General features: G+C 38.2%; 1 protein-coding gene across 3 annotated transcripts in view; it reads left to right on the top strand.

Moving 5' to 3' along the window:
• LOC125824467 (transcription initiation factor TFIID subunit 1) overlaps positions 1–17194 on the top strand; it is a 31031-nt gene extending 13837 nt beyond the window's left edge. The window contains exons 8-23 of one of the 3 annotated variants that reach the window (XM_049503847.1): positions 93–261; positions 360–1449; positions 2621–2823; positions 2934–3171; positions 7328–7664; positions 8780–8989; positions 9156–9248; positions 11021–11227; positions 11673–11876; positions 12396–12882; positions 13997–14187; positions 14304–14429; positions 14556–14612; positions 14696–15688; positions 16363–16702; positions 16807–17194. In XM_049503847.1, coding sequence (XP_049359804.1) covers positions 93–261; positions 360–1449; positions 2621–2823; positions 2934–3171; positions 7328–7664; positions 8780–8989; positions 9156–9248; positions 11021–11227; positions 11673–11876; positions 12396–12882; positions 13997–14187; positions 14304–14429; positions 14556–14612; positions 14696–15688; positions 16363–16702; positions 16807–16814 — 4953 coding nt within the window. In that variant the 3' untranslated portion in view covers positions 16815–17194. Of the gene's footprint in view, positions 1–92; positions 262–359; positions 1450–2620; positions 2824–2933; positions 3172–7327; positions 7665–8779; positions 8990–9155; positions 9249–11020; positions 11228–11672; positions 11877–12395; positions 12883–13996; positions 14188–14303; positions 14430–14555; positions 14613–14695; positions 15689–16362 lie in introns of all 3 variants that reach the window. The other 2 variants (XM_049503848.1, XM_049503846.1) reach the window with 2 other exon arrangements.
• Positions 17195–17399: the final 205 nt, after the last annotated feature.

Raw genomic sequence — 17399 nt, 5'->3', positions numbered from 1 at the left:
TCTTTATGGAGACTGTAATTGTCTTATTCTGTTGTCTACTTTAGAATAACTCTTGTTTTCTAAACAGTGCTGCTTTTTATGCTGGTTGTCAGGAAGAACCTCTTGCTTTGGAAGAGCCAGTTGAAAGTCAAAGCTCTCTGCCACTACCTGTTCTTTGTGTCGAAGATGGGGTGGCAATTCTGAAGTTCTCTGAAATTTTTGCCCTTCATAAACCTCGGAAGAAAGCAGAGAAGAGGGAGCGACGTTGCTCTGTTCCCAAAGGTACCTTTTGCAAATAAGAAAAATCTCTTTCTTCAGTTCTGTTTGGTAGTATTAGTACAGTTGATGAGCCTTTCTGTAGCACATTCTTGTATCAACAGACAAATACAAGGCCATGGACACACTGGATATTGTTGAAGAAGATGAAGTTAAATTACTGAGAGGGTCCTATGAAGAGTTTCCTTGGTTGAGGATGACCCATGTACATCATGATAGTGCTTTAACGTTGCTGGATAATGAACCAGGAACAGTTCAAGGGACTGATGACTTAAAGCCAAAAATCGAGAAAAAGGATTCTTGTTGTAGTGCTGAACCAATGAAAGAAAATCTATCAATGGATCTTTCTGCTGATTGGAGCTCACCCATTTGTCCTGAGTTCTATCCTCTTGACCAGCAAGACTGGGAGGATAGAATTATTTGGGATAATTCTCCTCCATTGAGTGATAATACTGCTGAGAGTTGTGAGATTTCTGAACCTGATTATGAAGCATTGACTGATAAACAACTGGATGTGGAGGCCGAGTCTCAAAGTTTACAGTCAGAAAAAGAAATTGAACCCCATGAAAAAGGTCATAGCTCCTTTTTTTCTTGCAGTGTTTCTGTGGAGCCTTTTGGTTCAAAACAACCTTCAGGACACCTGGATAATTCATTATCAGAAGGAAGATATCACCCTCAGCTTTTGAGACTAGAGTCCCGCTTGAATGCAGATAGGCAAAGGAGCACAGATACTCCGAAGGATGAAGACACTAATGAAATCCTTAGCAGTGATGCCTTAAGGCGATTTAGCAAGCTTACATTACAAAATAGAGATATACTGGAGGAATCTTGGGTGGACAACATTATTTGGGAACCAGATCAACCCTTTCCGAAGCCAAAGCTCATATATGATCTTCAAGACGAACAAATGCTTTTTGAAGTTCTGGATAACAGGGACGGCCAACAGCTTATGCTTCATGCTGGAGCAATGATCACAACTGGTTTAGTGAAGCCCAGTACTGGTGATTCTGCCGAGTTATATGGCCTCAGTGGTTTATCCGGGCGTTTCAATATTGCCAATGACAAATATTATTTGAACAGAAAGTCAACTCAGCAACTAAAATCACATTCAAAGAAACGCACTGCACATGGTCTCAAAGTTCTGCACTCAATACCAGCTCTTAAGCTGCAGACAATGAAGGCTAAGCTAAGCAAGTAAGTCTTGTGTACTTCATTTGGCACTCTCTTATACAAATGGTTAATTCTTCTCTAATTTTTTTCTTTTTTGATATAGTAATAACTTCATTGATGTGGCGGGAAAAATTCCCGGTATTCAAATGATAGAAAAATATAGTTCTCTACAAGTAACACCCTATCATCTATACCCCATGGTGCATTAAACGTTTATTCGGAACAAAAACATGAAAAACATGACCACATCTGAATGGCGGGAGTTCACACCCTTCGAAAGCTGTCTTGCTCTTTTCTTTTCGAATTATCTATAGGTGCCAAAAGAACAACACACCACTCCATTTGCTTTGTCTGATGGCGCAACCGAAAATCACATCTTAGCTATCAGTGATATTGACCACTGTAATTTGCACAAATTCAGCAGTGTCCACCATAACTACCTTACGACTTGGCAATGCAACTATAGATATTCCATGTCCCTTCCAAATATTTACATATTTAAGCAACGGACTTGTGTGATCTTCTTTCTCTACAAGTTTTCTGCTGTGAGATTAGCCTCCTTTGCTGCAGACAAGTGAAACAAACATACTTTACTTGAAACATTGGGTGTCTTACCGATGCATATGGGCATTCTACTTCCTCTCCCTTTAGTAAATGATGATTGACTGACCAAGAAGATTCCACTTACCTTTCTTTTTCATTTCCAAGAAGATTTCTGTGATGTCATACTTATAGAGTAGGGGTGATAAATACTGTCCAAACTCATTTGACTCGCCCAACCCGTCCATAATCAGTTGGGCATGGGCTATGTTTGGGCAGGACCCATCTTAACCCATGACAAAAGGTAGCCCAAAGTTAACCCATTAAACAACCCAAACTCAACCCATCACTTTTCAGGCTTATTTGCGTGTTTTATAGCCATAAGTGACTGCTTTTGCAGTTCAATGAACATCTTTGGACTGTATTTACTTATCAGGACTTAAGCAACCCAGGGAAAAAACAGTTTTTTATTGCATCAGTCTCTATGGACTTAGGGATTAGCATCATAAGTGCCCTACTGCCATCAGTGTTTTGTTAGACTACCTAATGACCTTTATTAACAAGATTCGGAGGTGTGTTTTCTTGGATTTATCATATGTATTGGTTGATTGCTTCGTTTTTAATGTTTGTTGATGTGATTTATTCCTCTTTGCAGTAAAGACATTGCAAATTTTCATCGGCCAAGAGCTTTATGGCATCCCCATGACAATGAGGTGGTACTTAAGGAACAGAGAAAGTTGCCTACACAAGGGCCAATGAAAATCATATTGAAAAGCTTGGGTGGCAAAGGAAGTAAACTTCATGTGGCAGCAGAGGAGACCATTTCTTCCCTTAAGTCAAAGGCATCCAAGAAGCTTGGTTTGTAATTTTTCCTATCCTTTTAGTTCCTAAACTTCACTTATATTAAATCTATTTAGTACCTTCATATCCCAGCTATTACTAACTTTCACCATGTTATTTGTCTATAGATTTCAAACTGTCTGAGCCAGTGAAGATAATTTACTGTGGGAAGGAGCTTGAAGATGATAAATCTCTTTCTGCCCAAAATGTGCCACCAAACTCTGTGCTGCATCTTGTTCGTACCAGGATACATTTGTTGCCTAGGGCACAAAAGCTTCCTGGTGAGAACAAGTCCCTGCGTCCTCCTGGTGCATTTAAAAAAAAATCTGATCTTTCCGCAAAAGATGGCCATGTTTTCCTAATGGAGTAAGTAAACCCAAAGATTTATTGGGTATTTTCTATAGATATTTTGATGGCCTTTCTTCTTTGATTAGTTCACGCTCAATATGGACAGATACCCTATACCTGTTAAATTGCAAGTAGTTTTTCTCTTCTGGTGGATGCTCCATCTTTTTGTGGTTTTGTGTCGCCTTGTGGCATTCACTTGACCATTGGCTTGTAGATACCTGGGGCACACTCATCTTGAAACATATTTGTGACGAGGATAGTGACACAATGACAGGTTGTTTACACAACCATCTGTATGTCAAAAATGTTGAAATTGCTACCCCTAGGGTAATCTGTTGTGCTGATTGTTGGTTGTTAAGGGACTAGTCTAAATGATTCACACTTATAACTCTTTACCCGCTAATTTTATAGATGTATATATGCTTCTCCAGGTTATTCCCAGACTTAGGTTTGCTTTGGTGAAACCTGAATCTTAATGTGAGCATGATTGTTTAAGTTCATCATTGAAGACATAAGAAGTATAGTTTCAAGAAAAGAGTGGTTTATAGACAGAAAGTTGAGGCTGTGAGACACGACCAGTTGCATGGCTTGTGAATGCTACAGATATCCTCTCCCATATTCTTTCGATAAACTATAGTTTTTGCTTTATTTTCAGTGTACGGACTTTAAGAGTTGTGGTACCTCATTGTCCATCATTACCTGTTTCCCTAAAATTGGATAGCTGTCAGTCATGTGAAAACATGCCATGAAATTTCAATAGCTATTACAGGGATGACCTGTTTATACAAAGAAACATTAAAACCACAGCGTAGCAGTCCTATTTTGAAGTTTTCAAAGCAGATAAATGAGGAGAAAAACGAGCCTCGATGGCCTGTACAAACACTCACACATCTCGTATCGTTGTAGATGGTCCGGGTATCTCAAAGAACATGTTTTGAGCAGGTGCCTAGTAGGAAATTTCGATGTGCCAAAGAGTTTACTATTCTCTCAGAATTTGTATCTGGACCATCAATAACTGGAACACGATACTAGGGATGCAAATGTATGAGATGCACGAATCAAAATTCCTCTTTGAATTTCCTTCCAGGAAAATGGCAGAACACATCAAGATGGGAGAATGGAGGTAGACAAATAACTTGTTGAGTCTTCAATGGTAATCGCTGGAAGCTGGGTGTCTTCCTGCAACTGTGAAACTGGGTGGAGTTTGGGTAAGAATATTGGGAATAGCTTCAGTTATATGGTCTCGAAAAATTTCCAAATCTATTGAAGATAAATGTGGTGGCTGGTTTGAGACAGATGAGGAGACAACCTTGAGAAATCATCTAAAATGGGCTCGGATCAAAGTGAAGGGACCTTCTGATCAAATTTCGAAACAGAAGTGGAGTAAATGGAGTAATATTCACCCTCCCTATACCACACTTGTAGGACCTCACTGGGTATTTAGATGTTGTAGTGTGGAAATCAATAAGATCTTAGTGGTCAATTTTTATCAACAATACTAGCATCAAGGTTGGTGATGGAGCAAAGAAATCTTTCTGGAGTTATGATTGGATTGGCAATGGATCCCTTAAAGAAATGTTTCCAGATATTTATAATTTGGTGCAACAACCTCAAGCATCTGTTGCTGAGGTTTGCAGTCTAGAAGGTTGAAATTTGAACTTCAGAAGATATCTTAATGATTGGGAGGTTGTTAAAATGATTGACTTCTACGGACTCTTGGATGGTTTTAAAGGAAATGTGAAGAAAGTGGGCAAATTGATTTGGAAAGGGGGCAGCAAAGGTATCTTCACTGTGAAATCAGCATATGGTATACTGAAGAAGTCTGAACAACAACATTTTGGGACATGGAACTGGAAGCACATTTTGAAGGTCAACATACCACTCAAAGTGGCATGTTTCTGTTGGCTTGTAAGGAGGCTGTGCTAACACATGATATGCTGATTAAGGGAGGGATGCAATTGTGTTCTAGATGTTTTCTATGTGGGAAAGAAATGAAACAAATAGCCATCTATTTATCCATTGCAAAGTTACCAGTACTTTGTGACAGGTTTTCCTGGTATGAAAGGACTTAGATGGATAATGCCTAGGAAAACTGCTGAGTTGTTAGCATGCTCGAATGACCCAGGCAATTTTGAGAGGCAGAAGAGATGACGGAGAATTATTTCTGCAGGCATCTGGTGGACAATATGGAGAGAATAGAATGCAAGTTGTTTTGAAGATGTAGGCATGTAGCTAACACAGAACAGAAGATTAGAATGAATTTTATGTTTTAATTTCATTTTGGTGTAAAAAGGCCCTAGTAGAAAATGTAGATTCTGTAATTGACTTTATTGGGTCATTGTAACTAGTTCAGGAATTGGCCTTTTGTTTTTTGGAGGTTCCTGTAACTATGTTTCTCTTAACACAGTCTGAGGGATACTCTTTTGATAATATAAAATATGTTACCTTCATAAAAAGAAGAAGAGAATAACAGTGGGTAATGAGTTTGTTGTGAGAAATTAATACTATACAGGTGCCATTGCTTTGGCAGGACGGTAATAAGTTTGTTGTGAGAAATTAATATTATACAGGTGCCATTGCTATGGCAGGAGTTCTAATAGAGGCACTATCATTGTAGTGACACCGTGGACCAATGTAATAACAATTATGCTGGTATTTGATTAGAGAGGATGGTCATATTGTGGATATTGAATGCAAGATTGATTGATTTTTCTGGGGCCGTAGTTTCATTCTTGTGGTAAAAGTGCAACACACGATGTGTTGAATAGGCGCGCATATCACTAGTTCGAACCTTGTCATAGAAAAGGCTTGGTATTTAAGTAAAGTGTAGAGGGACTGACCCATCATCCGCCAAGTTTAGAACTGAGCACTACCTGGTCCATGGGGATTTCTCGTTTATTAAATAGAAGTAACTGGTTGTCTGATTATCATCATCATCTAAATGTAGGAATTTTAATTAAGGATGATCTGATGAGACACTCATTTTTGTACTGATAAACATCCAGCACTCTCTAGGTGCTGTGATAGATGAATAATATGCCTTTGCTTATAAAAAGAAAAGTGATCTATGTCAAAGTTGAGTAGGTCTGTTGCATTGATTAAGTGGAGATTCGTGTCGCACATAAGTAGTTTATTGGTATGAATTTTTTGAAGTGCTTTTTCTTTTTTCTTGTTGTAATGGAAATTCAAAATATCCGAGTAGGATAATAAAGAATTTTACTTTCTGAGATGTAACTGAAGCCAATTGTTTTCCCTGTGAATTGTGCAAATAGCATCTTAAATGCTATTTGTGATCAAAATTGCCCACGCACCATATGCTAAGCACTGGGCGTGAGGTGGGGTGTTAAAGAATGACAAAAGTTCCACATTGGTGGTTAGTGAGATGATTGGATTCCTTATAAGGCTTGGGCAATCCTCCTCCCTTTGAGCTAGCTTTTGGGGTGTGAGTTAGGCCCAATACCTAATTTAACAGTATAGAGGTGGATATATGAAGCATTAAAAGATCCTTTTTCTTTCATCTATATATATATATTTTTTTTTTTTGAGAAGGTAACAACTTGTATTCTATTTCCACAAAAACAGAAACTTGCCACGACAAGTTACAGGTTTCGTAATTACAATTGAGGAGGAGTATCTAGAAGATCTTCAACCCTTTTAACAAAAATTTACAATGATCCTAAGACATCCATACTTGATTCTAGATCTTCCCTATACTCCTGTTTACACCAAAAATGAAACAAAACTAAGCACTTCATCTTCATCTTCTGGATATTGTTGCTCTTGTTCATCATCTATATTTTTGGTGCCAAGGTGTACGACCCCCTTTTGTATAGCAGTTGGATAGATTTGACAGATGAGCACTCCATAAAAACATCCATACATATTTTTGTGACCACCTTGGTGTTATTGATGAATACAATTCTTTTTTTTTCAATCTAAATTTTAGGTGTGAGTAGATCCCTTTTCGTATAACAATTGGATAGATTTTATAACGTAGCACTCTATGCAATCACATGGTACATATTTTCGTCACCACCTTGTTGTGTTTCTAATGAAACCTTTTGATTTAAAATATTGAAAAAGAATTTCATCACTTCTTTTCAAGTATATACAACTTTATGATGTTTTTCCTTAGTCTGCTGCTCAACACTTTTGTCTGCTCTTCTACTTGCAGATACTGTGAGGAGAGACCTTTGCTCCTTGGAAATGTTGGAATGGGTGCAAGATTGTGTACTTACTACCAAAAATTATCTCCAAATGATCAGCAAGGCACCTTGATGCGCAATGGAAATACTGGATTGGGGAGTGTACTCACACTTGATCATTCTGATAAATCCCCCTTCCTTGGGGATATAAAACCTGGTTGCGCTCAGTCATCTCTTGAAACAAATATGTATAGGGCACCAATTTTTCAGCAGAAGGTCTCATCAACTGACTATTTGTTGGTTCGCTCAACAAAGGGTAAGCTGTCCATAAGGCGGATAGACAGGATTGATGTTGTAGGGCAACAGGTTATCTACTATCCTTAACTTGGCTCATCGGAGTACTTACTTGATCACACTATGCAAATTTTATGTTATCATTTTCTGATGAACTTTTTGCTAAAATATTGATTGTTGTAGTAGACTTTATTGAACCATTGTATCATGAAAATTTCTGGGTTCATGTTATTATGTTTTTGCCAGTATGGAACCTAAAGCAATGTGCTGTTGCATAATAAGGTTGAGTTTTGAAATTCGGAAGGCATATGAATTGGTCCTCCTGTGATGGGGATGCCTTTGATTTTCTCATATTTTTGCATTGCCCACATGCATTCTTCTTGAAGCGTTCAACTTGTTTTGCTAGATCTGGTTAGAAGTTCTCTTGATGTTACGTTGCCTGAATTTTTTCATTAGTGCGATTGAAAACTACCTTTGATGACCAGTTGCATATTCAAAATACACACCATTACTATATCTTTTAATGATCATGCGAGATGCAGGACCTGAGTGTCAGGGCATGCCAATGAGTTGATGCTGTTCCAGGCCCTTGATGGTGGAGTATCAGATTGTAGTTTGACAGATCTGAAATAAATAAGCTAAAAATTGGATGATCCGGAATTCGTGAAGGAAAAGGAATCTGAAGCTACATATTTATTGAACTCATGTGCTTTTTTCTTTTTTTATTCCTGGGGGAAAGTAGAGTTTGCTTTTCATTAGTTGTGGTAACTACCTTTATCTTTGGATTTTTCTACTTTTTGGTGATGGAGGTATTGGCATGACATTCTCTCTATAAACTCAATTAACTTTCAACTCAGGTTGCCAAATTTACAATAGTGTTTGAGGACAATTCACTTAGTCCTCTAGATTTTGCGATCCTATTCGATATTGGATTTTTCTTTGTGCAGTATGCTAATACATGCTTCTGTAACGTGCAAGCATGCTATAGCTATGTCGATGTTTATACCTGAAGAGGATAACCATGTTTCTTTAATGTGCAAGCATTCTATAGCTATGTCGAAATCTTATGCTTGAAGAGGATGATTAATATGAATATTTTATGACTAATCTGTTCGTTATTGCTTCTGTACGAATATGTGGTGGATCTATTTCCTTGTTTAATCTGCCTTTCCCTGTTATCTTTGAAGGAGCCTCACATGGAGGTAATCTCTCCTGGATCAAAAGGTGTTCAGACCTACATAATGAACAGACTATTGGTGTATATGTATCGTGAATTTCGAGCTATTGAAAAGCGCGGTTCCCGTCCTTTCATCCGCGCAGATGAGCTGTCCGCACAGTTCCCTAGTTTGTCAGAGGCCTTTCTTAGGAAAAGACTCAAGCATTGTGCTGATTTGCAGGTACTTTTGTGAAACATCATTCAATTCCTGGGTAAATTCTTTAGTACAGGCATTACTCAACTCCGCATTAGAGGGAAATAATTTATTAAAACTCGTCTTTGTGGCACTTTGTGTGCTTCTTCCCCTTATGTGTCTGGTAAGTAACTTGGGTGCTGACATGATGCAGAGAAGATCAAATGGACAGTTCCAATGGGTTATGAGGTTCAATTTTCGGATACCATCCGAGGAGGAATTGAGGAGGCTGGTTTCACCGGAAAGTGTGAGTTCTTTCAAAAGATCCTTGTTTTAAATTTCTCTCTCATCTTCTCCTCCACCCCCCTGAAAAGATCTCCCTCTCTCCAGTTTAAAAAATATTCTTTAATTGATGCATTAAGAGATGTCATGCACTTGTCAAAATAACTTGGGTACAAATAACACTTTCTTAAAGCTTCATCTTTTGATTATGATGGAGTTTTCCACTTTAGCACATTTGGTATTGGGAGGAGGCTTAATATTCAAATGCGCATTCAAATTCAGACGTCTTCATCTGTATTATATAGCTTCTTTTGATGAAGTAATGTTTCAAGGAGATGCAAAGTCACTGGTGGCTAGTTACCAAAGAACAAAAGAGTAGGAGAACATTGTTTACCCCAAATACAATGTCTCAATCAAGAACTAAAGTGCTAATAAAATCCAAAAGCTGTACTGAGTTAGTTATTGGGAACAAGAGTGTCCAACAAAAGAGATCTAAACATTTAGCTTAAGAGAATGGCTTGGAGTTGAAATGCCATCAAAACACCTTCTGTTTTTCTCTTTCCAAAGGCTCCAAAAAATAGCAGCAGGTATCATCAACCAGATCTTCTTGATGGTCTTATCAACTTTCCAATGACTCCAACTCACATATGCCTCTCTCAGATTCTGAGGCATTACCTAATTTAATCCAAAAATGCTGAAAAACAAGCTCCAAAGGCCAAAAGCTTCTGGACAATGCAGGAAAGTTGGTTGACTGTTTCCTTTTGACAATTGCAAGGATTACATCTGTTAACCAGTTGTGATATCCTTTCCTGTTTAGGTTATCTATAGTACGGCTGGCATTAATGAGGGCTAACCAACTGAAGCACATGATCTTAGTAGGTAGTGTCCTCCAAATCAATTTCCAGGGCCATGAGTCAATAACCTTATCTTGGTTTCCAAGCTGTCTATAGCATTCTTTAACAGAATTATACTAAAAGCATGAAGGAACTTAGAAATGTTGATTGAACTTTTTGCTCTTCATTGAAAGACTCTACAATAGATAAAATTGTCATTTACTATTTTCCTCAAATAATTGTCGTTCAATTAAAATATTTCGGACTTTGAAATTAATTAAATTTATAGCTATTAAATCTTTACATATTTGTAATAGGTAAGAACTCCTAATATTTGGTACTTTAAAATTGACTAAACTTTCGTTCTTAAATTTTCCTTTATTTGAACTATATTTAAAATTATTATTTTTAAATGTAACTTTAACAATAGTCACTAAGCTAGATTTAATATAACATACATAAGGCCTAAATCATGCTGCTCCCCACTCAATTCACAGTCACAAGGGGCCGGAAGGACTTCTAGTCTATTAGAATCCTATATCTTTAGTTCATTTCATATATAACTAGGACGAGGCAATATCTGATATCACATATACATTTCTTCCATAACATAAACCAAGCATTCATTAAAGACCTAGAACATAATTCATCAAGAATGGTATAAGTTGTTTTTCTTGTTGAGTAGTTCAAATTGTGGGACTCTGTTGCAATAAGAAATTTAAAATTCATTCCCTTTCATTTTCATAACTGACAAAGTGGGTAGAGATTGTGACTTCTGAAAGTTTTTGACCTTGGTGCAAACTAGGATTCAAATGTTATTTTCCGAGAATGTAGTAATGTTTTTCGCTATACTGATATTGCCCCAATATGGTCTCTTCTTCTCTACCGTTTAACGTTGACTATGTTATTGGGTTTACAACCATTTATCAGAAATTCTTTGTTTCGTGCTTGTCATTTGATTCAGGTATGTGCATATGAAAGCATGCAAGCTGGCCTGTATAGGCTTAAGCGCCTAGGTATTACGCGGCTTACTCATCCTACAGGTCTATCAGCTGCAATGAACCAGCTCCCAGATGAAGCGATTGCTTTAGCTGCTGCATCACATATTGAAAGGGAACTTCTAATCACACCTTGGAACTTGAGTAGCAACTTTGTTGCCTGTACAAACCAGGTAGATCATACTTGCATCATTTTTCTTGTAGTCTAGTCTTCAACAAAATGTTCGTCTCTTTTATATTGTGTATTCCAGGAAAGGGTGGTATGAGAAAACACAACCCAATAAAATTCCGAATTCTGTAATATTTCTCAGAAACTATGTTTGGTCATTCTTGTTCTTGTATGGTCACTTCTTTAATCTTCTTAACCTTTTATCTGGTCATCAGAGATGCATTGACATGGCAGCCTTGATGTCTTTAAATAGTTCAGAACTTTCTGTTGCCTTGATAGAGTATAAGGAACATTCCTTTTATCATTAAAAAAGTATAATAAGTATTCCTATTGTAACATATACTGTTTCATCGAGTTAGTGCTGTTATATATGCATACACATTGTTTTCTGTAATTCATAGCATTCTAGCTAGTCCTGAAACTTGATCTTTCTTGATACTTCTCTGTAGGACAGAGAAAATATTGAGCGTCTGGAAATTACTGGTGTTGGTGATCCATCTGGTCGGGGATTAGGGTTCAGTTATGTACGCACCACTCCTAAGGCACCAATACCAAATGCAATCTCCAAGAAAAAAGCAGTTGTTGCCAAAGGGTCAACAGTAACAGGCACTGATGCAGACCTACGAAGACTGAGCATGGAAGCTGCACGCGAGGTGAGTAGATCGGGATAGTATTAGGATTAAATTTTAAAAACTTCCAGCTTCTTGACTTACTTGGCATCAAATGCGGTTAGTTAAAGTTAAATTGGCTTTTATATCATACATATGTTTCCATTGCCATATATGTGAACTAGTTGTTATCAATCTGGACCGACTGGTTCTTCTTTTGTTCTACTATACTATGTGGTAAGTTGCGAGGAAAATAAATTCCCCTGATTTGATTTTGTAACCTGAATGAATATACCACTTATGAAAGCTGATTCAGAACAAAATTAATTCTGTTGGAAATGTTTTTATTTAGTTTACAGCCTAGTTGATGGGTGTGTGAGTAGTTGATTGCTTGTCCTATGGCTCTGATGTGCTCATGTCCAGATTGAACCCCATTTCCCCTTCTCATTCTTTTATCTTGTGGCTAGTCAAATGTGGTTTATGGATGAGTAGCCCAATGGGTTTTATCCTATCAATTCACAAGTATGTGTTGCTCATTCACAAGTGTATTTCCCTACATTTTAGGTTCTTCTCAAGTTTAATGTTCCAGAGGAGCAGATTGCTAAACTAACAAGGTGGCACCGAATTGCTATGATTCGCAAGCTTTCTAGCGAGCAAGCTGCATCCGGTGTGAAAGTTGATCCAACAACTATAAGCAAATATGCTCGTGGCCAGCGCATGTCCTTTTTGCAGCTGCAGCAGCAAACAAGAGAAAAATGTCAGGAAATCTGGGACCGACAAGTCCAAAATCTTAGTGCAGTTGATGGGGAAGAAAATGAGAGTGACTCTGAAGTGAACAGTGACCTGGACTCATTTGCTGGTGACTTGGAAAATCTTCTTGACGCAGAGGACTTCGAGGATGGTGAGGAGGGTAGTCATGAGCCCAAACATGATAATGTTGATGGAGTCAAAGGACTCAAGATGAGAAGACGCCCCTTTCAGGCTCAGGTGGAAGAGGAGATCGAGGATGAGGCAGCTGAAGCTGCAGAATTATGCCGCATGCTCATGGATGGTATAGAACATGTATATATATGTGTATATATTTATTATATGTTGTTTCTAGTCCATCCTTGTTATCTTGATGCTATAATTTGCAAGATTGAGAAAATTTAAGAATTTGGTGTACCTTCTCTGTTGGTGCCACTTCAATGTTACTTTCTATTTCTCCTGGAAAATGGAGATTTAGTTGGAGAATTTTGGAGAGAAAAATCATATTAGGTGGGTCCTTATGCTGCTACTGGTTGGGTAGGGGTAAAGATGGTGGAGTATGCTGTATCTTCATGCCTGTGAGATGGGAATTTGTATTGTCAAGAATTGGGTTCTTTGTTGATATGTATCAGCATGGTCAATGTAAAGATATGACACCTGGGCCTAACTCAACCCCAAAAGCTAGCTCATGAGGGGAGGTTTGTCCAAGTCCATATAAGGAGACCAAATTCTCATCCCTCTACCGATGTGGGACTTCTTAACACTCCGCCGCACGTCCAGACCTCGGTTGGAGCGTGAACACTTATAATTGGGGGCCCAACATCGGTGAACAACAAACTGGGATGGGCCTGGCTCTGATACCATGTAAAGATATGGCACCTGGGTCTAACTCAACCCCAAAAGCTAGCTCATGAGGGGAGGTTTGTCCAAGTCCATATAAGGAGACCAAATTTCCATCCCTTTATCGATGTGGGACTTCTTAACAGTCAATACTAAAATCCTTTTTCACGTGAAGTTCACAAATGAAGCATCAATGTTACTCCTGGCCTAGAGTTGAGTACTGTTTAAAATTTTATAGAAGTCTTGACAAGTTGTTAAGTTGCATCTTATCCTTGAAACTCTCACCAACTCAGAATTAGCTTTGGTTAAGAAGATTGTAGGAAATATGACCAAATAGAGGTTGATATATAAATTGATCCAAAGTGCACATAAGAAAGCTGCCTACTCCCTTTTATAGGTATAAGACAAGAAGTTTCCTTTAAGGTGGATTGTAACCCTCTTCTTCAATAGAATAATCTTACACATAACATCTTTCTTCATGGTAGAAACCATTTTATGTGTTGCCTGCCAGCAAGTGCAGCCTATTTTAAAATATGTTTCTTATTTGGTATTGTTTGTATTTAACTACTATCTTGCAGATGATGAAGCTGATCGGAAGAAGAAAAAAAAGGACAAAGCCATGGGCGAACAAGTTGGTTTCGTGCCAGATATAAGATACAGGTTTAGTACTGAAAGCACTGATCGGGGTAAAAAACCTCAGATATTTGCCAAGCCAAGCATAAAGTTTGATGGGCTAAATGGGTTGGATTTCATTGGAGATCAGAAGGAGGTTGTTTCCCTTTCTTCCTCAGTAATTCTATTGTGCCCCACTAATAAAAATAGGACATTGTAGGCATGTAATTTATATGCCAACCAGGTGACACAATTCTCTGATTTTCTTTTTAGCTGCAGGCTGAAGGGTTTACTGCTAAAAGAACCCCATCTAGCAAGGTGAAACCCAAGAAAAAGTTTGATGTTCTGGACTCTGGATTGTTTAATAAGAAAGTTAAAATACTAGGGGAGGGAATAAAGGTAAATGTCCCTACATAGTTATCTACAGCATTTAGCTGCATATTTTGAATTAGAATATATCCTTTCCTAGTGTTTCTTGGTTCTTGTAATATGCGTGACTGATGTGATACTCCTCCTTGGACACAGCCCATGAAAGAGAAGAAGTCAGCAAGAGACAGTTTTGTCTGTGGAGCCTGTGGTCAGGTTTGTGGTTATATTTGAATAATCATCATATTCTTTCCAAAAAAGTTATGAAGGCTAATCAATTGACTGGTCTTATCATACAGCTTGGTCACATGAGAACTAATAAGAATTGTCCCAAGTATGGGGAAGATGTGGAGGCACGAGCAGAAAGCATTGATCTGGAAAAGACTACAGGAAAATCTATGGGTTCTACTGATCTCTTGGATCAGCCCCAGATCTTCTCAAAGAAAGCCATCCAAAAAAGTGGAACGAAGAATGTGATGGTCGAAGTTCATGAGGATGATAATTCCAGTTCAAAGGCCAAAGTTCTGAAGGTCAAATGTGGTTCAACAGACAAACTTCCTGATAAACCTACTCCTGCGACCTCAATTAATTCTGACATACCAGTGACTTCAGATGCTGAAATTGGAACTGTACCACCCCCCATAAAATTTAATAAAATTAAGTTTTCAAATAAGATGAGAGCTGAGGATGATTCCAATGAAGCTCACAAGCCTTCCATTCTGGTAAGGCCACCAACGGAGACTGCAGACTCACATCGCAGCAAGAAAATTGTAATTAAGCAGCTTAAGGACTCCACAAGTGTGGATGAAGGATTCTTGGATGGAAGCAGTGGCATGGAGTTCAGGAAGACAAAGAAAATCAACGAATTGTCGTACTTGGGGCAGCAAGAGAGGGAATACTTCTATGAAGAGACTTTAGGAAGGAAAAAAATGGATGATAAACGATTATGGGAAGAGGAGGAGAGGAGGAGAATTGCTGTGAGGCAGAGAGAAGAAAGAGCCCAGATATATGAGCGACAGAAGGCATTAGAAGAACAGGAGAAATTAGCGGCGATTGAAAGCTATCAAGACGCCATAAGAAGAGAGAGGGAGGAAGAAGAACGTCTAAAGGAAAAAAAGAAGAAAAAGAAGAAGACTGAAATGAGAGATGATTACTTGGATGATTTTCTTCCCAGAAGGAACGACAGAAGGATACCAGATCGAGACAGATCGGTGAAGCGGAGACAAACTTTCGAGTCCGGAAGGCATGCTAAAGAGCATGCACCGCCAACAAAGCGCCGAAGAGGGGGAGAGGTAACTAAATCTATTATGCTTGTTTTTGTCTCATCTTCTGCAGGTAATAATAGTGATAGTCCATGACTATGGCCACAGATGCCACAGATCTAGATCATCTAATCCTTATTGCATTTTGTGTTGCGTCCAAGTGGTCTAACTGACCTTTCTCTCATGTTCTTATTTGCTAATTTGGTTGCATGGTGGTGTTCATAGAATTTTCCAATAAGAAATTAATAGTACTGGGTAAGAGAATACTCGTCTAGCTACCATCATGGTGGGTGGATGTTTCTGTTTTTTTTTAAAAAAAAAAACTGAGACTCATGCCTCCTTGTATGTGAAATAGAAAGGGAATAAGATAAAGGCCTACTTACTCTCATAGGAATATAGATCGAATCTACTCTAGTAAGTGTTGTTTGACACAATCATTTAGGCAAACAATAACATACAGGTCTGATTTTTCTGATACGTCTGATTGTCACACCTTAAGCAAGATACATTCTCTGTATGCATAATTCTGTCATTATTGGTCAATTAGCTGCAGTTAGAAGTAGAACTGCAAGATTTTAGCAAGAAAACCTCTGATCTTATTTGGTCTGTTCTTTCTAAGAGTTGCTTACTTCTTTTATAGTACCAAGGGGCAGTAGTGCCGTAGTCTTTTCATTTAACTAAGATGTGGTTGAATTTGTTTGAAGGTTGGTTTGTCAAATATTTTAGAAGAAATTGTTGATACACTGAAGAACAATGTGAACGTATCATACCTCTTCTTGAAGCCAGTGACCCGAAAGGAAGCTCCAGATTATCACAAGTATGTAAAGCGCCCTATGGACCTATCTACCATCAAAGAGAAAGCCAGGAAACTGGAATATAAAAACCGCGGGCAATTCAGGCATGATGTGGCACAGATCACTATCAATGCACATTTGTACAATGATGGGCGCAACCCAGGTATTCCTCCCCTTGCGGATCAGCTTCTAGAGATTTGTGACTACTTGCTGGAAGAGAATGAGTCCATCTTAGCTGAAGCTGAATCTGGTATTGAGTGATGATACTTCATATTTGAACCTTGTTTCTGTTTGATTTTAAGTTCCATTAAGCAGCTTTCATTGGTTACTCACAATCTAGTGTCTATTGTTCAGCGATCTAAAGGATAGATCTTCTAGATGTGTCAGTTGCAGCCACCCCAACAAATGTATCAGATAAACAAGACGCGACTGAAGGGATTGTATCTTAACTGTATAATGAGATTTAGTAGCTGATGATTCTGTGTATCGACCATTTTGTTTTACTCCATGGTCAAGGCAACACGATGATGAGGTGTGGAGGAGAGAATGATGAGTGTATCTTAATTGTTGAGTGGGAGCTCAATTATGTGAAATATATGTGCAGTTTGTGCGAAACATTCTAGTTGTGTAAATTATAGCAATTATTCGGTTATTCCTCATAGTCCTCTGAGTTCTAGGTTGCCCCTTTCAGCTATGTGAATAGAATGAAATTTCAGCTAATTAATAGGATTTTTTTTTCTCATAGTACATCTTGCTCTTTCTTGTTGAGGACTTTTCATCATGGTGGCATTTTCATTCTGTATGCAAACCTTATCTCTACATTTGTGGAGGTAGAGAGACTGTTTTAAAAGATCCTCGGCTCTTGTATTATGTACTACTAATAATGTATCCATGATATTTATCTAGATAAGATTTTGAATTTTTTTTACTTATTTCTCAGACATGGA

Source organism: Solanum verrucosum, unplaced genomic scaffold (genome assembly GCF_900185275.1).
Source record: "Solanum verrucosum unplaced genomic scaffold, falcon-dt-bn FXZP01000022.1, whole genome shotgun sequence".
NCBI classification, from domain to species: domain Eukaryota; kingdom Viridiplantae; phylum Streptophyta; class Magnoliopsida; order Solanales; family Solanaceae; genus Solanum; species Solanum verrucosum.
The sequence above is the reverse complement of the archived record's forward strand: the minus strand, read 5'-3'. Positions and strand labels throughout refer to the sequence as shown.